A 22,510-nucleotide genomic window follows, 5' to 3' on the forward strand; every position below is an offset into this window, starting at 1 on the left:
TAATAGCATATAATAAATGTAACATCTCCTACGTATTTTTTGTGATTGAAAATGAATTCATATAAAGCAATGACAATCATCATTATCATTATATCATATGAGTAATTATCACGATTATTAATAGTGTCAGTAATTATCATTATTATAATGATTTAATAAATCAATAATTATCATTATTATTAGAATCAATAAATCAGTAATTATCATTATTAAAGTGATACAATAAATCAGTAATTATCATTATTATTATTATATCACATCAGTAATTATCATTATTATTTACAAATCTCTCTTCTAAGTATTTTACAAATAGTAGTATACTGGACCCTCACAATAAACCAGTAGAATATTTATTATTTTATCAATTTTATAAATCATTTAAATAATAGGTTGCCCTAAATCACATGAATTAGGTTTCAAATCCTATTTTTACACCACATTCCATAGAGTTAACCATGACAGGCTTTCAGTAATAATAGTTAATACATGTTGAACCCCCATGAGGTCAAGTGTTTTACTGAAATTTCACAAAAACCCCATGCAAAATGTATATTAAGCTCTTTTATATGGAAAAGGAAACATATACAGATAAGTTACTTAAGAAATTGAGTGTAATCTTGTGAAAAGAAAACAAAGTATATAGTAACTCCGGAGTAGGAACAGAAGTACAAGTGTTCAGAATCCAGAGCCCCAACTCTTAAGTCATCAAACTACATTACATGACAGTTGATGGAGAGCTTCTTAAGAGAACACAGATAAGATGCTTAAGGAATTCAGAAAAGATGAGAAAATTCCAGGAGGAGAGTTTACAGAGGCTTCTTAGAAGACAAAACAAAAACGCTGGTTTTAAATGCTAGGTAGGTGTCGGAACAGAGAATGTGAAGATTTGCAGAGTACACAGGTTAGTTTATGGAATGTCTACTCTGTCTGAGTTCTGAAGTTCTGTTTAACTTATTTGCATGCTTAGTAAACTAATATAGTATTGACTGAATGAATATGTGGAGAAATATGATAAGCAATTAACCTAAAGAGGTTTTCAACACAATAAATGCCACATATGACAAACACACAGCTAGCATCATACTCAGTGGTAAAAAGATAAAAGCTTTTCTTCAAAGATTAGAAAGAGGACAAACATACCCACTTTCACAACTTCTATTCTAGAAATCCTAACCAGAAGAATTAGACAACAGAAGGAATTTAAAGACATCAAAATAGGAGAGGAAGAAGTTAATGTGTCCTGTTTATGAATGACATGATCTTACATATATTAAGAAAACCCTAAATGCTCCACCAAAAATCTGTTAGAACTAATACACAAATGCAGTAAGGTTGAAGGATACAAAAACAACATGCAAAAATTAGTATCATTTTTATAAAAAAACAAACAAAAAAATTGGATAATAAAAATCTCATTTATAATGGCTATAAAAAAATTTCATGAAATAAGGAATAAATGTCACCAAAAAGTTAAAGATGTATATACTCATAACTATAAAACATTGACAGAAGAAACTGAATGAGATTCACAAAAATGGAAAAATACCCTGTGTTCATGAATTGGAAAATATTATTATGTCTATACTACCCAAGAAATCTACGAATTCAATACAATTCCTATTAAACCTCCAATGGCATTTTTTACAAAAATAGGAAAATCAACCTTAAAATTCATATGGAATTATGAAAAAATTCAAATAGCCAAAGCATTCTTGAGTAAAGAACAAAACTGGAGGCAGCACACAACCTGACTTTAAAATATACTGCAAAGTTATAATAATCAAACATAGTACTGGCATAAAAACAAACACAGAGAACAGTGGAATATAACAAAAAGGCCAGAAATAAACCCAGTTATTTGTAGTAAGTTTATTTTTGACAAAGTTTCAAGAACACACAATAAACTAAGGACATTTTCTTCAATAAATGATGTTGGGAAAATTAAATATCTAAGAGTAGAAGAATGAAATTGGGCCCTTATCTGTCATCATATACAAATATCAACTCAAAGTGGATTAAAAACATAAGCCTAATAACTGAAACTATTACACTACTACACAAAAACATGGGAAAGCTTAATGACATTGGTATAGACAATGATTTTTGGATGTAACACCAAAAACATGGGAAAAGAAAGCAAAATTAAGATATGAGATTACATCAAACTGAAAAGTTTTGCAAAGCCAAGGAAACAGCAGTGTGAAGAGACAACCAACAGAATAGGAGTAAATATTTGAATCCATATATCTGATAAGATATTAATATTCAAAATATATAAGAAACACAATTCAATAGGAAGAAAATAAATATTACAAAATGAACCAAGGACCAAAATAGACATTTTTCAAAGGAAGATGCATAAATGGACAACAGGTATATACAAAATGCTCAACATCTCTGATCACTAGGGAGATTAATACCACAATGAGATATTGCCTCACACCTATTAGACTGATTACAATGGGTATTATATAAAAAGAAAGATAACAAGTGTTGGAAATGATGTAGAGAAAAAGGAACTCTAGTATACTGTTGGTGAAAATATAAATTAGTACATTCATAATGAAAAACAATAGGAAACTCCTCAAAAAGTTAAAAATTAAAATGAATTAAAAATGTTAAAAATGATGTAGCAATCCAAATATTTAGTATATATTTTAAACATTAAGTAAGTATGTTGAAAAGACATATACACTTCCATTGTGATTGCAGCATTATTCACAATAGGCAAGATATAAAATCAACCTAAGTATCTGTAGATGGATGAATGGATGGAGAAAATATCGTAATGCAACAGTATTCAGCTTTAGAGAAATGAAAAAAATCCTGTCTTTTGTGACAACATTGATGAATGTGGATAATATTATATTAAATAAAATAAGTGAAGATGGGCACCAAATACTATATGACCTCACTGATGTGTAGACTCTAAAAAAGTTAAACTCATAAAAGCAGAAGGTAGAATGGTGGTGATTAGGAGAAGACAGGAAGTTTGGGGAGATGTTGATCAAAGGAAACAACATTTCAATTAGATAAGAGAAATAAGTTTAAGAAATTATTGCACCACATAGTGACTATAGTTAGTGATGTATTCTTGAAAACTGTTTGACAGTATAAATTTTAAGTGCTGTGATCACAAAAAAAGATAAGCATATGAGGTAATGCATATGTTATTTAGCCCTTTAGGGATTCTACAATACATATTTCAAACATCATTTTGTACATAAGTATATAAAATATTTATTTTCCAATTAAATAAATAAAATAATTTTTATAAAAAACAATTCAAGATGTTTGACTTGAGATCCTCTTTTCATAATCTATAAATTCTCATAGCATCAATTATAAGTTTAAAATAATAAATAAATTACTCCAATTTACAGATCAGCCCAGATGTGGATCCTGTATGGAAACCCATATGTCCAACAATGAGACATCACTTAAAATTATCCCACAGCCTCATTCAATTGAACTTTTAAAATTGAACTGCTAATTTTCTTCTATTTCCATCCTTCATTTTCTCCTCCATATAGTAAAAAATAATACCTAACTTCCAAGTGCAGGAAGGCAGCAAAACGTTATGATATTAAACTTCTTCTGCCTTCTTTATGTCTTATTCCCCAACTCAATTCACACTGCACTGATTTTATTTACTAAACATTTTCAGAATCTGACCACTACTCTTAATTCTAATTGTTCATTACTTCTATTCAGGCCAACACCCCTTCTTTCTTAATTACACCAAGAACCTTATACATCTTCTTTTTCTCCCTACTATTCTGTTATTCACAATGAAGAGTGTTCCAATATCTAGATTTGTCCATGAAACCTCTCAACTTATTCTAACCTAGGCCTTCTCATTCAGCCTCATCTTCTGATACTGTCCCCACCTTGCTCACTACAATTAAAATATTCTGCTCCTCTTTTAATGTTTGGTCCAGTCTCCTACCTTCTCCTTGCTTCCTATTCTCCTATGCTTTCTGTTTATTCTCCAAGTCTAAGACGGGATGACATTTTTTTTTTCAGGCAACCCTCTGATTCTCCGAGGGGAGACAGTGTCAGAGGTACATGTCCCTGGGGCACCTTGTTTCTCTTTAGGGTAGCATACTTTTTTACCTTTAATTGTGATTTCCAGTCTAATTCTCAGCATCCACCATTAGATTTTATGCTCTGTGAGGGCAAGTGGCCATAAACTAGGCCTGCACTACTTCTGGCATTCAAGGGAAGTCTAATAATTATCTACTGAATCACTACTTGAGTGAATGTAGAAACAAATGAATAAATTTTAGGTATGGCCCAACTCTTGAAGAATATTTAATAAAAGGTAAGTAAGTTTGATTTTATTTAATAGACAATAAGCACACACTGGAAGTTTCAAGCAGAAGAAAGGCATATTCATTCTGGAAAATTTAGTGAGCAAAAGTTTGTGAAAGATACTCTGCTAGTGGTGAGGGTACCATTTTGAGGAAGTATTCTTACATGTTCAAGCTTACAGTCAAGTGGAAAGATAGATATGCAAATAAGTAAAATAAAAAACATTATAAGGATTTAAATAATAAGCAGATGCCCCAAAAAAAGCATGAGCACACTGTGTCTCAGGTAGAAGATAGTTGTCCAGAGAAGGGAGGGCTTGGCACAGACACCCAAAAGACTAGGAGGAATTTGCCCCTTGGACAAGTGAGGGGTGATCTCCTAATAGAGAGCAGTGTGGGAAGAAACAAAGATTTTAGGGTGTCTAAAGTAATCAAGAAGCTGGGAGAACTGGGCTTTAGAAAGTATTGAAGTGTGCAGCCAGGACTGAAGTGGGCGTGATCAGAGATAGGGCCCCCATCTGAAGATGTTTGTTTGCAGAAAATTGACAGAACGTTAGAGTGTCGAGTTTAAGAGTCAGGCCAGCCTAGAGTCACTCTTCTCGAGAGACATTAGACCAAAAGAAAATTTTATAGTCCTTTTCTAGACATCTTCCTCAACTATAAAATGGCAATAATAGCACAGACTTAACTGACTGGTTTTAAATATTCAGTCAGAGAGAGTGCATGAGATACCTATCACACAGGATTATTTTTAAAAAACAGTTTTTATTGATTATTTTTTGTTATTTTAATAATCACTGAATTGAAGTTGCAGTGATAATAAAAACGAATGGAATAATTTAGAGGCCAAATTCTTCGAGATCAGTTTTGGTCCTAGGCAAAGTGATGTGATGTTCTTACACATTTTACATAGGGTACTGTTTTTTCACTAGTTTTAGTTAACAAAGACCAACTACACATGGTTATTTATAATTATTGACCCACTTAACTCGTTTTTGATTAGCACCCTTCAATTTCTCCTATCTATTATCTAATGATTCTCCTGACTCCAGGCTATGACCAGTAAAGTCAGCCTGCCCGGCCAAAGAGGTAGCCATGGCTATGAATTTGACTTACTCCTCCCTGGCCAACTGCTTTTTAGTATCATAAAATACACAAAAAAATTTTAAAAGCGAGCAATTCCTGCATTTTAGGAGTTTCAGTTAAATGTTGTGAGGTGAGTCATAAACCTTGGAGATAATTAAGCTACGGAAGAATCAAAGGAAGAAAGAAACTCAATAGCAAGGAAGTACAAGTGAAGTAAAATGCAGTCAATATTTGCTTTTTTTTCTTATGAACTTGAAAATCGTGCCTCAGTGATTAATGGAAAAATGAAAAAGTATATTTTGAAAGACAGAAACACCTATCTGAAAGCTTAGATATTTTTTAAAAGGCAACAGGGAGTCAATGTATGCTGCTGAGTAAGAAAATTACATTAATAGATCCCTAGCATATGAGAGGTGAGATTTAACTGACACCAACTGTGCTAATAATGCTAACCTGCAGAAGAACCTATGCCAGGCTAGCTTCATAAGAATTGTCAGCAGATCTTTAAAGGTTAATAAATGTCTATAGACTATAAAGATTGAGCTATTCAGGGTTGGGAAGGCGGTAGTAATCTGATTTTTAAATGTGACTACAGATTATTCATATATGTTATAAGGTTTAGAAAACACTGATCTATTCCAGTTTCTTCCTTTTTCCAATGAGGAGAATGAAGCCACAGAAGCAATATGACCTGCTGGAATAGCAGCTGCTTAAGTAGCCTAAGACTCCAACTCATAGGCTTTTTCAGCTTCTGTGTATAAGACAGTTGGCCTGAAATTAGTGTACAGTATGGACTGAAGGGTTAAGTTTCTGGGAATGGGAAGCCAGTTAAAAGTCTACGATAGCAACCTAAGAAATATTACATTATAATAGTTAGTACCATAACTACACAGAAAGGTGGAAAAAATGCAATCACTTTAAACAGACCAATAACGTAATTCAAGATAAGAGATGACAACACGTTGAGAACACAGAGGCTCTCAGATCTGATTATAGGGAGAAGGTTCCTAGTCTGGAGGATTAATTTGGAATCAAAAGGAAGCAGAGAAGATTTCAGAGTGCATTTAGAAATTTCTGGAGTTTTCTCACACAAATAACTTCCTCTGTCTTCCCTTACCCTCTCTTTGATTCACAGAAGCTGAAGGAAAGGAATTAGCTTTTTTCTGGCTTGAAAACATCTAGAGAACATATTCTTCTTCAGTGTCTCTAACACAGGGTCTCATGATTCAAACTACTTACCACCAATAAGAGAAGGATTCAGTATGCACACTATTGTTGATTTTCCTTTTGCTATTTCTGCCTGTCACCCAGCAATAAATCAAGGTTTTTCTAAGACCTGAGTCCCCAGCTGCTAGTCAGAAAAGGACTCCAGACTCACCAGCCATAGCTAACAGCTTCTGTCTCTTCGTGCAGCACTGGAAAGTGGCTCAGACTCAGAATTAAAAGACACCAGGTATTTCCTTATTGCAGGGAGTGGGAACATGTGATCACAGATTACAAAGCTGCTTCTGGGAACTTCTAGTTTCATTACTGGGAAGTGCCCTATAGTCAGCAAATTGGCTTTCTAGTCTTGAACTCTAGATTCTCCCCTGGGGAAAAAAGTACAAATAACAAAACATTGTTCTGTGGGTTGAAACTTCAGCCTGGTTTTCTTTTTCCTTTTCTCTCCATAGCCCCACATCTTCTATTCATCCTTCTCTTCTGATCTGTCAGTTTTTCTACCTCTACTCATCTAAAAACACATGTCTTGAATGAGTAAAATCTAACTAGTTTCCTTGCATCTTCCCATAAGAATTAACCAAATATTTTGTATGGCTTGGGTTTCTTTATTTTTCATTTCCATTTTTATTTGCGTTTCAGGGGTACATATGCAGGTTTGTCACAAGAGTATATTAGGTGATGCAGAGGTTTGTGGTACAATTTAACCTATCACCTAGGTAATGAGAATAGCACCCAGTACATAGTTTTTCAGTTCTTGCCCTCTTCCTTTACTCCTCCCTCTAGTAGCTCCCTGTGCCTGTTATTCCCATCTTTATGTCCATGTGTACACAGTATTTAGCTAGAACTTACAAGTTAGATTATGTGATATTTGGTTTTCTGTTTCTGCATCAATTTGCTTAGAATAATGGCCTCCAGTTGCATCCACATTGCTGCAAAGGGCAGGATTTCATTTTTATGGCTGTGTAATATTCCATAGTAAGTGTGTACCACATTTTTAAAATCCAGTCCACCATTGATGGGCACCTGGGTTGATTCTATTATTTTGGCTGTGGTGAATAGTGCTGTGGCAAACATTGAAAGCACATGTCTGTTTGATAGAACAATATATTTTCCCTTGAGGATTCAGTCAGTAATGGGATGCTTGGACAAATGATAGTTCCTTTTTTCGTTCTTTGGTAAATCTCCAAACTGCTTTTCACAAAGATGGATGTATCACGTTACTGGACTTCAAGTTATGCTAGAAGTCTGCAGTAACCACAACAGGAAGGTACTGGCACAAAATACAGACACATAGCCCAAGGGAACAGAATAGAGAACCCCGAAATAAAGCCACACACCTACAACCAACTGACACTCAACAAAATCAGCAACAACAACAAAAAAGAAAGAAGGAAAGGATTGTTTATTCAATACATGTATTTCTTGCTTAAACTGTGCTGAGGAATCATGATGGAGTCTTCTCCTCCCCATCTCCCTGTCTTACCCCTTGATTAGAGATAGTTCTGAAGGAATCCTCTTAACTATTTCCTGGAATGCTGTTCTTCAACTGACTAAAACTGCTTTAACAGTTCATTTTTACTTAAGGTGGTAATTCACTTCTGCTTTTTGATATTCTCTGAGCAAAGACTGATACAGATGTAGTCTCAGGTTGTAGTAGAATATGCATGATAGTGCAGAAGAAATATGCCCAGAAAAACAGTTAATAAAAGGCAAAAAAGAAGAGAGAGAGAGAGAGAGAGACTGTAATGTGTTCAACTATGAAGGTTTTAAAAAAGTCAGAAATTAACTCTCATTTAATATGTTTAATACTAGAAAAAACTCATATTTGCAAGTAAAGGGGTAGTTCTTTGAATCATCCCTAAATCTTAACATCACTGAGTGAATGATTTCATCCCAAACTCATTTTCTCTGCACCATACCAGGACTTCATTGTGCACACCATGCATCCTAGATTTTCTTCAGGGTGTCATGAGCCATTTGCCAAGTGCTTCATTTTGGATGGCCGTCTTACCTTTTCAAGGAGTCTGTGAACTACTGAGGGTCTAGGGTTGATTTCTTTGTCTTAAATACTTTTGCAAAGCGTAGAAACATGCAAGTTCTGTTCATGGATTGGTCAGTAGTAAACTGTGGGATTTAGGAAAAGTTTCTTATCACACTACACTGTCACTGTCAAAACTAGCTGTCTTCCCCCATCTCTCCTGCTGAACTCTAAATTACTTGAAGTCAGACACCTGCTGTAACTTACATCGCATCCCCAAAGCAGAAAGCCCAGCAAATTATTTTACTATTTTTAAAAATGGCACAAAATAAATTTTTGTTCAAGAAAGTAATTAATAACATTACTATGTTTGTAAGTCTGATTTTCCTTTTTTTTAATTTTTATATTTTATTTTACTTTAAGTTCTGGGAAAGAAAGGTGCCAATAGCCAGTTCGGGTCTGACAGATTAAGTCGAACACTCTAAATTCCTTAGTCGCTCTAAGTTCCAATCCCTGTTTCTTCAGTATGGGAGAAAACTGAGGACAAGTTTTCATTTTTCTAACAGATTTATTAGCTCAAAAAAAGTTTATGATTCAGCAGACATAATTCCAAAAACCTTTACAGAAGGATCTCTTCACTTCCTATGAGAAAAAGAAATTAAAAAAAAGTAAACATAGGAAAACATTTTGTTAAAGACATGTAAGTTATAAAGTTATACCACCAATGGGAACATACACAATTTTAAAAGGAAAGACCACATGCTATGTTTAAATATACCCTGCTGAGGTGAAGGAGAGAAACATCTAAAAGTGAGGGTTCATAGTCTTACAGCCACTTGTGGACCAAAGTCAGCTGAATCTCAGAAGGGGTCTAAATAAAAAACTTTGGGAGAAGAGGAACGTGCTCTGCACTGACCAGAAGAAAGGCATTACTTCAGTATTTTCTGTATATCATATTATGGCTTGATTATCCCTTATCTGAAATGCATGCTACCAGAAATATTTCAAATTTCAGATATTTTTGTATATTGGAATTCAGCAGTATACTTATTGGTTTAGCATCCCCAATCCAAAAACCTATAATTTGAAATGTTTCAATAAACATTTCCTTTGAATATCATGCAGGCGCTCACACAGTGTTGGATTTTAGAGCATTTCAAAATTCAAATTTTTGGATTAATGATTCTGAGCCTGTAGACCTAGAATTGTTGACTGAAATGGACTGTCAGTACCCTTTCCTCAGCCTTCCCACACTCCCGACCATACACATGTACCTGCCCACAGACATTCGTACAATTTCCTTATTTTAATGTCCTGGGAAGAGGTAGAAACATCTTGTCAAAGTCACTCTTTCAGTGGTGGGCATCTGCACTCTACCACTTGGCTGCTCAAATGAAAGTCGAACCTAAAAGAGTAAGGAAAGTCTGTAGCCCGTTTTTTTTGTTTATTTGTTTTTTGTTTTTTGTTTTTTTGTTTTTTGCTGAGTTTTTTTTTCAAGAGCTTCTTGAGTTGCGCCAAAGAACTACAACAAATATAGCAAAATAAGTGACAAAAACAAAAAGTACTTCCATCTGCAACAAGTATAGCCATATATGTATGTAAGCATTGAATGACCCTCCTCAGGGCATTTTAAGTCTGCTGCTGGATCTAATAGCCAAGAAAGACACAGGTAATTAGAGTCCATTCATTTGTCTCTGAAAGGCAGGAGGGGGTGAAACTAAATGATTGTTTTCTCAAGGCCGTGGGTGTCATTACAGGTTGGATCTGGCTCCCAGGTTTGTCCACTCTCTAAAGAACTCCAAAACTCTTTTGGAAAAAAAGGGTATTATTGGAAGATAAACAAGTCTGGATCTGCTTTCTATGCTTCCAATTGCAATAGTCAAGCATTCAGGGAAGTAGAGTGAAAATAGCATCGTCTAGAGTCCTACCTTGCGGAAAATTTCCTCCACATCACAGGAACAAGCATATTCTTGTATATGTTCAATGAGTCTTATAATAAAAACAGAGCCCTTTGTGGGATGTCTCCAAGAAACGTTATCTGTTGATAAAGCACATTTCAAATCTCAAGACTAGCTCTTGCCTGAAGAAAGAGAAGAAACCCTAATATTTCTACTCCAGCTGAGTGATGTTTGAAATCATAAATTTAGTAGCAAATAAGGAAAAGGCAGAATGCGGTAGAGGGGAGTGATTGGGATTTGGAAACAAAATATCTAAATGTACATTTCCAAAGTGGTATTACTGACTGTGATTTAAGTTAATTATGCATTCTGATATTTAATAGACTCAGCTGTACAGGGGATGGTAATAATTCCATACACAAGTGGTATCTGAGGTCACACAAGTGTTTGAGATAACCCAGGATATGCAATACTCAGTCTACAGGTAATTATATTAACAAATCTCAATTTATATACTTCATAAAAAATTAATCAAAATTAAATAACATTGACAGTAAGATATTTACACACAAAAAGTTAACTATAAAAATCATAAAACAGAACAAAAGTAGAAATCTAGAAAGAGTAGATAAGGAAATGAGTGTATTATATTGCAGGGAAAAAGTTCTTATGAAGAAGAGAAATATTAAAGAAAAGCAATATTAATTTACTGCATAGTAGACACAGAAGTAATGAAGGTATAAAATTATACAAAGGAAGGCATAAGAGAAAAGCAGCAGCAATAACTCTGTATATAATGACAGACACATTCTTTAATGACACATTTTAGCCAGTTATAATGGTCATAAAGTATATATTGATAATAAAATTCTATTTAGAAACACAGTCATCTCAGCTAAATGAAGGCTTTAACTGAGACTTGTTCTAGTAAAAGGAAGTAAGTGAAAGATATGGTGGAGACAGATGTCTCTGCAAATGTTTTGTGAAATTAAGGAAGTAGATAATTATTTTTCTTCAGGAGATCACTATGATGTGGTTGGGATTGGCACAGCAGAATGTGGAGATAGGTTTAACATGGAAGTTATAGATAACTAAATTGGAGTTTCTGACAGTCATCTGGAAGGGAGGAGTAAGGAAAGTGAAAGAAAAGAAGGACACATAAATCAGCCAGATTGATGACGAGAAGCCAGGGGCCTGCAAAGAGCTACTTAGAGAGTGGTGAATGTCATGTGGAAGGCTGGGATCAAAAGATACTAAGTAACAGTTCTGTCTAATGTTAAACTCTACTATATGTACTCAGGCTGAAAATGTATGGTGTTTTTGGGTGCTGTCATTGTTTCTGATCATTAGGAAAAAAATTATTGAGTTCTACATCAGGGCATGTTCAACACAATACAGAACCAAACCTCTTCTGAAAGAAGATATCTCATTTTAGAAAATATTTTAGAAAACTTAACTATTTGAGCAGAGGCAGGGCCTTTGGGCTAGAGGTGACCAAGTGAATGCGAGTCCTTTCAGGAAACTGTCAAACATGGTGAATGAAAGGATTTAAATAATTTTTATCTAAATCTCGCTTAGAAAAGTAACTGAATTAAGTTATCAAATAAATAAATTTTAAATAATAGCAGTTCTTTAATGTGTGCTTTATTTTGTGTCATTTCCAACATTTCAAACATATTAATTTATTAAATCCTTAGAAAAATAGTATTTATATTCACATATTAGTGAGCAATTCAAGGAAAGCCCAAGGAGGAACTAGTGGAGTTGTTTTACAAAGTACTAAATGTCTGGGTCAGTCAATAATAGCAAGATTCTTACTCCAAAGCATACATTTAGAAAAATTCAAATATATTCTGTCTTGTATGCTTCATGCTTCCAGGTAAAACCCACTTAAATTTAGAGCCCTAAAGTGCCTTGCTTGCTCTTCTACTTTTCGGAACCTTGCTACTACTCTTCTCCTATAAGTATTTGATGTCTGGGCCAATTGGACGAATGAACGATCTCAACATGGTGGAGTTTTCTACGGAGAGGCAGATTCTGATGTACTACAGCACATACTGTCTTCCATTTAATTCTCTGTTATCGCTCAAATTGCCAAAAATATTTTGAAACATAGATGACTTCTCTAACTAGTAATGCATTGAATAGATATGTAAAATTGATCTCTTGGATAAAGGGAATTGTGTGTATAACTTGGAACAAAGCTTGAGTTGGTCTTGAGTTGTTAATCATCACCTCTAGTGGGTGACTGTCACTTTTTGTATTGATAGCCCCAACAAAGATGTCCTGTGTAGAAACCTGTTACCTGGTGTGGAAGAGCAGAAAGCAATAAAATCCTTCTCTATGTGGGCTTTCTTAACAGCATCATCCTCAAACTCTTCTGTAGTTGGTAAAGATACATTTCTAGAAACTCCTGCTGAATCTTTTAACCACACCACACCATGGTTCTCTGGAAAGACACAATTTGATTTGTTACTACCTATCAATGGCTGAGAAGATGATGTTTCCCTCCTAGCCTCTGTTCAATGATATTTATTAATGTGTTTGCTCTATCATTAATTTACATGCAAATACACACATACATTTCAGTTACAATCTTTTCAACAATATTTATCTTTTCTAACCATCAAACAAATTGTAAAAATTTCCACACATTAAAGTCTCAAGCTTGAATATAGAACAAATATCTACTAACCAGCCATTCAATTCACAGAAGCTGCAATCTGGAATACTGACAGTACGTGTTATTTGACATTAAAAGACAAACAAAAAGAAACCAAAAATTCCTTGATGCATACAGAGCAAGATAGTATTTGAATGTCTGGTGTTCTCAAAGGCATCAGCACTCACCACCACGGCAGGCCTGGATGATGATCACCTTCGGTTTGTCCTTCAAACTTGGGCAGTTCCTGGTATTCAACATTTCAAAGATTACATTGAGTTGTAATACATCTGGGACTTGCTCAGAGTATTTCTTCCCACAAATGCCTTCCCGAATACCATGAGACATGAACACCAGGAAGGTGCTGTCAGATGTCTTGTGCTCTTGGCGGTGTGCAAATGCCTCCAGCTCTGTAGTCATTTCCTGAAAGAGACCATATCACTGATTTTCAACTATGTAATTAACTATCATGGTACCTTGGAAAGCCAATAAATAAATACTTAAGCAGTTTCTTAAGGGATTCCATGACAAACAGTGGGGTGCCAAAAAAAATTTTAGTCTTAATTTCAAGAAAGGTGAAGGAAAGTGTTATAGGAAGTCATCCAGAGAGTTATCTTGTAGAGAGACAGTAGCATTACTGAGTCAATAAAATATTTCCCAATTCAGTTATACCAGGCTTGTGCTGAATGACTTTTATGTTACAAGGGACCATGTAGTATCCAGCACTCTCTCAAGGCAAGTTTGTATTTTAGATTATCAAGAGATTACATTTCTTGGTCTTATAACCAAGCTTTCTAATATTATTTAGTTATACGAAGGGCATGACCATTGTTTCTGTTATATAATAGAACTTACCGAAGCCGTGAGATTTTTTCTCACATCTACGCTGTACCCCAGATTCTGTAGCAGCATTGTCATGCCTGTGATGTCAACCTCAGCTCCAGTTCTTCTAGGAAGAGTGTCAAATTCTTCATTGCAGATAATGAGAGCAAGACGTGTGCGGCCTGACTTGACCATTATTGGATAAATCTGTAGGAAATGTAATTTGAATGAACAGCCTTGTTCTCTCCAATTAAATATTTCCATTGCTGGTTTATGACAGCTTCCCCTTCCTTAGTCCTATCAAGATACCAAACCCCATGAACCATACATTGAAAAGGGGGAACAGAATTGAATGCTGCTTCAGGAGTATACATGAACATTGCAAATGCCCAGATGGCAGCTGAGCTGCTGACTTCATTGTTCTTGATAGGTAGGATTTTGAAAGATGCACGAGCTTTGAAGCAAAAATACTGAATTCTAAAGCTGATTGTTCCAATTTCTGATTGTTTTTCTTTGAGAAAAATATTTAACAATACCATGTCTTAGCTTCTTGATCTCTAAAATGGGGTATGTTTAAGGTAAAAGATTATGTATTATCATGTGCAAAATGCTTAGAACAATGCCCACTCATAAAAAGCATTCAATAGCTGCCATCGCTGATGTGATTTACCCAGGAAGTGGATCCAATTTGGATCTCTTTCTATAAACCTTGGATTCTAGGATATAGAAATCCTTTATGTAAGAGGATCAGAAGTATGATTCTCCAGAACTGCTCAATGAAGTTGACTCTAAGAATAAGCCACTGCATTTCAGAACTGCCTCAAGTGTATCTTTCACCCCACTCTATCCTTGTGTTCTGAGCATGGCACCTCTGCCGGCTTTTCTTTCCATATCCTTTGAGCTTCTTCTTGGGAGCAAAGCTTGACATTCCCTTTTGAGCCTGAGGATGTGGGCATAGCTGGGTTGTCCTGCATTGCCAGAGAAGCTGCAAGAGACAAAGAACATCATGAACAGTGGCATCCCTGTTTGTTCTGCTTTGTGTTTCTTACGGCCTCACCTACGGATGAAGCCAACAGAAGAGGAAATGCACTCTGAGGAGGACAGTCCTGAGCTACATCATTAACACAGCTGAGTGAGTTTGCTCCTAATGGAGCACATTTCAAGCCAGAGATTTCCGGGTATGCATTACAAGTATCTTCTTTCATATTTCAGGATCAGCCTTTCTACAAACATTTTAGATACTAACATAGAAAGGGAAAATTTCAAGTCTGTGCCTGATAAAACACTCAGAAAACAAACAATGTGTGAGATAAAATAGTTAGAATATAAACTTTTTTCAAAATATTCAAACCCTAAGATAAAATTTAATGGGAGGTCTTAATTAAATCTACTAAAATATTTTTAAAAATATATGTTTATCTTTTTATTTATTTACTTAATATACATGGTAGTAAGCACAAGGAATATTTTTTAATGAATCTTTATCCTGTCCTTCAGGATCTCTTCCTTCTATGTATACATATGAAATGACATTAATATTGAATATATGAACTAGAATGAAGATACAATGATAAATGTTAAAATCAAAGTACACACTAGATGGATTCATAGCACTAAATATTCATTGCACAGACACATGAGGAAATGTTTTCACAGAGTTTATGTGAGAAAATCCTTGAGGCTTTTATTTCATCACAGGTTCCACACAACCCGACAATGTGATGTCCTTGTTAAAGAAATTAATGTAACCTTTGTTTTAAAATAGAAATAAGTTTTCTAGATATGTGGAGGATCTTTTAGAAACTATTAAGGCAAAAAATAATATTTAATTCTAAAAACAAATTTGAAAAACGATTATACAATCAGTTAGATAAACAAAGGCAGCATGAAATGTGTTGATGTGGAAAAGAACTAATTAGACATATTGGAGAAAATTATAGAATAATCTTTGTTGGATAAAATGTTGGATTCCTTCATAAAGAAGTGTGAAAACAATAGAAAAAACTAAATGTAAGTAGTTATAGGTTATTTTTGAGCTATTTTTTCATAGTAAAGAATACAGTATTTATTTATACATTGAATATCCCATGCTGTGAAACGTTTAAGAAAATATTCGTGATATCCTACCTTAATAAATTCAGTAGAGTAATATCTGAACTTGATAAATAATTTGCATTCCTAACCTCTAAATTGCTTTCAAATGTAAGTTTCTTTTTTTTTTTTTAAGAGTGCACTAAGGGAATAGCAGTTTTTTAACAAAATAATAGAAGTAGAAATAGAGAGAGGGTTCCAAATTTGAGAAAAGCCTGTATAAAACTTGGCCATGGCTTGAATATTAGAGGTGCATGAGAAGAAAGGGTCCCATATGAGTTTCAAGTTCCTGCTTTGAACAACTGGTGATGGTGGCACCAATAATCAAGTTACACAAAACCGGAAGAGAAGCAGGGTGTGGAAGTACGGCATGTTTAGCTCTGGGAAAGTTTAGAATAAGGTGTCTCTGGGAGATGGGAGTGAATATTTCAGTAGGCTTAAATAATGAAGTTTGGTACTTATTTGGGTAATCAGGATTTGAGACACAGATTCAGAATTTTTAATATAAACAAGGATAGTGAAGCATTGGGAACCGTTTCTACAAAAGCAGAGTAGATTACAAAAAGAAAATTGTATGACCTATCTATGAGAATTCCCAATAGCCCATTTACCCATGGTTCATCTTACAAAATTAATGTCAAGGAAGATGGGGGTCAAAGAATGCTCTTCCTTTAAAAACAGCATTACCTGGAAAGGAAGAAGGTACTCCTTGATAGTCTTGCATATTAAGGGAATCTCCAGATGTTTGATCTATGAAAAGATAAAGGATATTGAATTAGTCACTTATCATCTCTGGAAAACAATACCCCAATCTGTAAAACACTCCCCACTAAAAATTTCTCCCATAACACTGACTGACTGACATTAAATATTGTTCAAGATGTTCTTTAATTTAGAGAGTGGTGGCAGGTAAAAAGTGAAAGAGGCATTGATAGAAAAACACGTGTTTATTACATATAGATGAAAACAGAAACATCTGCAATGTCTACTTAGACAGGCATAACCTTTCCCTAACCCTTAGAACAAAAGGCTTTTGTTTTCAAAGAACATCTACCTCTGAAGGTGGCTTTAGGAAGTGCCACAGAGACCAGTGACTGGGAATTCACCAGAACTCTCATCCTCACCACGTGGTAGGTCCAAGTGGTCATGAGATTTGGCCAGATCAGTTCCTGAGCCCTGTATTGGGCTTGAGGAGGGTTGCAAGTGGAGAATTCCCAGGCCTCACAGCATGATCCACCCCCTTGTAACAGGCAAATGGGTGATCTTACTCAAAGAAAATACAAGCGGCAACTGGAGGAATGAGGCCACTAGAAATCTTTACTTTTCTATACGTTCAATGTGTTCTCTGAGTGTATCGCCATCACTAAAATATATTTTATTCTTTTGGGAGGGTAAAATTTTAGAGAAAAGTTATAAAAAGTATTTGATGATAAACCTTAAAACTTCATGTGGCTTTACAACTACATAAGTGCCTACGGACCCCTTGCACTCAATAAAAGTAAGTCCACAAGTAAATATTTTGCCTTGCCAGGAACACTGGAACCCATAGCATGAAGCTTTTCAGATGGTTCTCATGAGCTTCAGCAAAGGAACTACCACATACTCAGAACAGGAAATGAATAATCAGAAGAGGGCCACTGAGGATGAAGGAAAAGAATCAAAGGAGAGTCAAAGCACATGCAATAGGGACCCTGCTACAGAAATATGGCCCTGAAGCCAGAGATAAGAAAGTTTTCTTCAAATTAACAGGACTAGTAAAGAAATTAAATGTTAGGCATGAAGACAGGCCCTAGGTGAACTTGAGTGTGAGTCACTGACCCTTACCTGCTGAAAGTCCCAGCGTCCCTGCCAGGTACCTGTCTTCTTCACAAATGTATGTGATGCAAATTTGGGATGCCTGTGCCCCTTTGCGAATAACAGAGTCAATCACAGCTCGGGCCTTATCCATAACTGTAGGATTTTCACGTTTTACTTTCTCCATCTCTTCCTGGTTCAGCACCCTTGTCTGTAATAATTCATCCAGTAAGCCATTTATTGTACCTTCACCCATGGAATGGATAAACAGCTTTCTCTTCTCCTTCAGGACCTTGTCTGTTTGGAGCACAAAGATTTCTCACATCATAAAGACAGCCTCATGTTCCTCTCATGTAATCAACAGAAAGTGACCTCATTTAGATTTCATCAGTGAAATGTCCCCCTCCTCACAGTTGGGTAATCCATCTTCTTACTATATCACTGCCCTACTTGTTTCCCTCAATAGTCTCCATACGTGTGCATGGAGTGGCCTGAAGACTGAGTTTACCATTTTCACATTAGTCCCTGGAAAGTGAAGATCATCCTCTTATGTCCTTTCTTTATTTAACTCTGAATAATAAAGTAATGAAGCAGAAATAGCCCATTTCATTTAGGAATCACTGCTGCTAGTGCTCCTCCTGTGCCAATTCTGTACCCTCTGTCAGACTTTTGACATGTAAGAGTTTAATTAAGATTGCAAAATGACAGCAGGCTGCCCCTAAAGCCTCAGTACCTTTCTGGGCTTGCCTTTCCTTTCTAAAGGCTGCAAGAATCTTCTAGTTCCTTCTCTCCTCCCTCTCCCCTCTTTTCCTCACTTCTGCTCAGGTAAACTTCCACAGATACGAATTATGGTTTCCAGAAGAACCAGCTCTTTCCACAACTCTTTCTTCCCAGCAGAGTTGGAAAAGTAAAAGACTCACCAGCCATGGCTTTTCTCTCCTCCCTTCTTGTGTGGCTGAAACTGAAAGTATGCTTCGTCTTCCTTTTTGGCAGGGCCTGTACATGTATTGGGAAACACTTACTGCACATGCATATGCATGTCTTTATTTTTCTTTCCATTAAAGAATCAGAACTGTAGCCTACATCAGGTAGTGTATCCATGGGAAATTTTGTTCACCAGCCCTTGGATAGATCAGGGTAGGAGGGGAATGGGGCTTGGAGAATAAGACAGGATTGAAAAAGTTTATGTACAATTAAATTCACACAATGAAGAGTTTCTCAATCATTAGAAAGCTTGACAGAGAAAAGTAACACAACCTTTGGATTATGTGAACCACTGTTCCCCTGACCCCACCTCACAGCTCTTGGGAAAGTTGAGGGTAGTGTATGTCCCTGTGAAACATTTTTGCTTTAAGGGAAATGGAAACATTTTTCACCAGAATTAAAGCTTTTCTTATTTAAGGTTCTTTTCACATTGCTTTTTCTTTTCTTTTCTTTTCTTTTCTTTTCTTTTTCTTTCTTTTTTTTTTTTTTTTTTTTCTGATACAGGGTATCATTCTGTCGTGCAGGCCGGAATGTAGTTTCTCAACCTTGGCTCACTGTAGCTTCCACTTCCCAGACTCAGATGATTCTTCCAACTCAGCCTTCCGAGTAGCTGCAATTACTGGCACATGCCACCATGGCCAGCTAATATTTGTATCTCTTGTAGAGACAGGGTCTCCCTGTGTTTCCTAAGCTTGTCTTCAGCTCCTGGGCTCAAGTACTGTGCCCACCTTGGTCTCCCAAAGAGCTAGGATTACAGGCATGAGGCATCCACCCATCCTGGAGGGTTTATTTTTGAGGGAAATTGCCTCATAGAGGCCCAGGGCATAGGCTCTGGACTCAGAATGTTGAACTTAGCATTTTAAACTTCCCTTCCTTGGCAAGATATTGAACTTCCCTATGCATTTGCTCCTCTGTCTGTGAAATAATTTTACTAATAGTATGTACCTACACAGTTTTGAGCATTAAGTGAGAGAAAATGTGGAAAATGCATGGAACATAGCCTGGCAAATGGTAAGCAAATAATGAGTGATATTACTATAATTGATACAAATGTTTAAGGTTAGAAAAATAATCAAGGATGATTACGTGCAGATTATCTAGCTAAGTTTACATTTTGTTAGAATCCTCAAGCAGTGCGTCTAGTCATTCGTTTAGCAAACATATATGGATGACATTGCTCTAAGTGCCAGAGGTTCAGTCAAAACATATCATGGTCCTTTCCCCTTTGGTCTCACATTCAAGAGGGGAAGGCAAACATGAAGGCTGGTGATATGGTTTGTCTCTGTTTCCCTACCCAAATCTCACCTTGAATTGTAATCATCCTCATGTGTTATGGGAGGTATCTGGTGGGATGTAATTGAATCATAGGTGCTATTTTTTTCCACGCTGTTCTCCTGATAATTAATGTCTCATGAGTTCTGATGGTTTTATAAAAGGGAATTCCCCTGCTCATACCCTCTTGCCTGCATCCATGTAAGACATGTCCTTGCTCCTCTTTTGCCTTTTGTCATGATTCTGAGGCCTCCCCAGCCATGTGGAACTGTGAGTCTATTAAACCTCTTTTTTGTTCTATATAATTACCTAGCCTTGAATATGTCTTTATTAGTAGTGTGAGAAATGACTGATGCAGTAAATTTATACCGAGTAATGGAGTGCTGCTGTAAAGATCTCCAAAAATGTGGAAGCAACGGTGGAACTGAGTAAAATGCAGAGGTTGAAACAGTTTTTAGGGCTCAGAAAAAGACATGAAAATGTAAGAAAGTCTGGAACTTTCTAGAGACTTGTTGAATGGCTTTGACCAAATGCTGCTCATCTCGGATGAAGATAGGAACTTGTTGGGAACTGGAATAAAAGTGACTCTTGCTGTGTTTTAGTGAAGAGATGGTGGCATCTTGCCCCTGCCGTAGAGATCTGTGGAACTTTGAACTTGAGAGAGATGATTCAAGGCATCTGGCGAAGAAATTTCTAAGCAGCAAAGCATTCAAGAAGTGACTTGGGTGCTGTTAAAAGCATTCAGTTTTATGTATTTGCAAAGATATGGTTTGGAATTGGAACTTATGTTTAAAAGGGAAGCAAAGCATAAAAGTTTGAAACATTTGCAGCCAGATGATGTGATAGGAAAGCAAAACCCATTTTCCCAAGACAAATTCAAGCCAGCTGCAGAAATTTGCAGAAGTAATGAGGAGTCAAATGTTAATCTCCAACACATTAATCTCCAAGACAATGGAGAACATGTCTCCAGAGTATGTCAGAGAACTTCCAGGTAGTCCGTGCTATCACAGGACTGGAGACCTAAGAGGAAAAAAATATTTTCATGGGGCAAGCCCAGGGCCCTTCTGCTGTATGCAACCTAAAGTCTTAGTGCCCTTCTTCCTGGGCCACTGCAGCCATGGCTAAAAGGGGTCAAGAAATAGCTTGGTCTGTGACTTCAAAGGGTGCAAGCCCCAAGCCTTGGAGCTTCCACGTGGTGTGGAGCCTGTGGGGGCACAGAAGTGAAGAGTTGAAGTTTGGGAACCTCTGCCTAGATTTCAGAGGATGTATGGAAATGCCTGAATGTCCAGGCCAAAGTTTGCTGCAGGGGTGGGACCCTCATGAAGAACTTCAAGTAGGGCAATGCAGAAGGGAAATGTGGGGTGTGAGCTCCCACACAGAGTCCTCACTGGGGCACTGCCTAGTGGAGCTGTGAGAAAAGGGCCACCATTCTCCAGATCCCAAAATGGTAGATCCACCAACGGTTTGCACCATACACCTGGAATAGTCACAGGCACTCAATGCCAGCCCATAAAAGCAGCTAGGAGGGATGCTGTACACTGCAAAGCCACAATGGTGGAGCTGCTCAAGGCCGTGGGACCCGAACTCTTACATCAGCATGACCAGGATATGAGACACGGAGTTAAAGATCATTTTGAAGCTTTAAGGTTTGGCTGCCCTACTGGATATTGGACTTGCATGGGGACTGGAGCCCCTTCCTTTGACCAATTTCTCCCATTTGGAATGTGTGTATTTACTCAACACCTGTACCCCCTATTGTATCTAGGAAGTAACTAACTTGTTTTTGATTTTACAGGCTCATAGGTGGAAGGGACTTGCCTTGTCTTAGAAGAGACTTTGGACTTGAACTTCTGGGTTAATGCTGGAATGAGTGAAGACTTTGAGGAACAGTTGGAAGGCAGGATTGGTTTTGAAATGTGAGCACATGAGATTTAGGAGAGGCCAGGGGCAGAATGACAGAGTTTGGCTCTGTGTCCCCACCAAAACCTCACCTTAAATTGTAATAATCCCCAGGTGTCATGGGAGGCACCTGGTGGGAGGTAATTGAATCACAGAGGCGGGTTTTTCCCATGTTGTTCTCATAATAGTGAAAAAGTCTCATGAGATCTGATGGCTTTATAAAGGGGAGTTCTCCTGCACATGCCTTTTTGTCTGCTGCCATGGAAGATGTGTCCTTGCTCCTCCTTTGCCTTCCACCATGATTGTGAGGCCTCCCAAGACATGTGGAACTATGAGTCCATTAAACCTCTTTTTTTCTTTATAAAGTACCCAGTCTTGGGTATGTCTTTATTAGCAGCATGAGAACAGACTAATACACCTGGTATGTAGTATGTAACTGGAATATTCAGAATGTTCAAATGTAGCAAGTGATGAGAACAATAAAAATTCA

The 22,510-nt window shown here is 36.5% G+C and overlaps 2 protein-coding genes across 5 annotated transcripts in view; both read right to left on the reverse strand.

The window, feature by feature from the left end:
- LOC105493684 (caspase 5) overlaps positions 1–8,888 on the reverse strand; it is a 31,303-nt gene extending 22,415 nt beyond the window's left edge. For both annotated transcript variants that reach the window (XM_011761535.3, XM_011761534.3), the window contains exon 1: positions 6,778–8,888. In XM_011761535.3, coding sequence (XP_011759837.2) covers positions 6,778–6,784 — 7 coding nt within the window. In that variant the 5' untranslated portion in view covers positions 6,785–8,888. The remainder of the gene's footprint in view (positions 1–6,777) is intronic.
- An 87-nt stretch (positions 8,889–8,975) lies between these two features.
- LOC105493685 (caspase-1) lies at positions 8,976–18,861 on the reverse strand. Of its 3 annotated transcripts, none has more exons than XM_011761538.3 (10): positions 18,786–18,861; positions 17,896–18,162; positions 16,759–16,821; positions 14,850–14,965; positions 14,014–14,187; positions 13,347–13,581; positions 12,802–12,945; positions 10,527–10,636; positions 9,893–10,003; positions 8,976–9,240 (listed from the first exon to the last, which is right to left on the reverse strand). In XM_011761538.3, exons 1-9 carry the CDS (start codon positions 18,790–18,792, stop codon positions 9,905–9,907), a joined length of 1,215 nt encoding a protein of 404 aa, XP_011759840.2. In that variant the 5' UTR covers positions 18,793–18,861; the 3' UTR covers positions 8,976–9,240; positions 9,893–9,904. The 3 variants fall into 3 exon arrangements, with proteins under 3 accessions (XP_011759840.2, XP_011759839.2, XP_011759841.2); XM_011761537.3 differs by having other exon boundaries at positions 9,873–10,003; XM_011761539.3 differs by lacking the exon at positions 18,786–18,861 and adding an exon at positions 18,599–18,762 and having other exon boundaries at positions 9,873–10,003.
- Between the last annotated feature and the right edge of the window lie 3,649 nt (positions 18,862–22,510).

The sequence above is a fragment of the Macaca nemestrina genome, chromosome 12 (assembly GCF_043159975.1).
Source record: "Macaca nemestrina isolate mMacNem1 chromosome 12, mMacNem.hap1, whole genome shotgun sequence".
Lineage (NCBI taxonomy): Eukaryota > Metazoa > Chordata > Mammalia > Primates > Cercopithecidae > Macaca > Macaca nemestrina.

Excerpts from the sequence above, each read along its gene's own strand:
- LOC105493685 (XM_011761538.3), bottom strand. Across the intron at positions 14,188-14,849 it reads GGAAAGAAAAGCCGGCAGAG|ATTTATCCAATAATGGTCAA; the intron begins GTGCCATGCTCA and ends CATTTCCTACAG. Across the intron at positions 10,637-12,801 it reads TTTCTGCTCTTCCACACCAG|ATAACGTTTCTTGGAGACAT; the intron begins GTAACAGGTTTC and ends CTTTATCAACAG.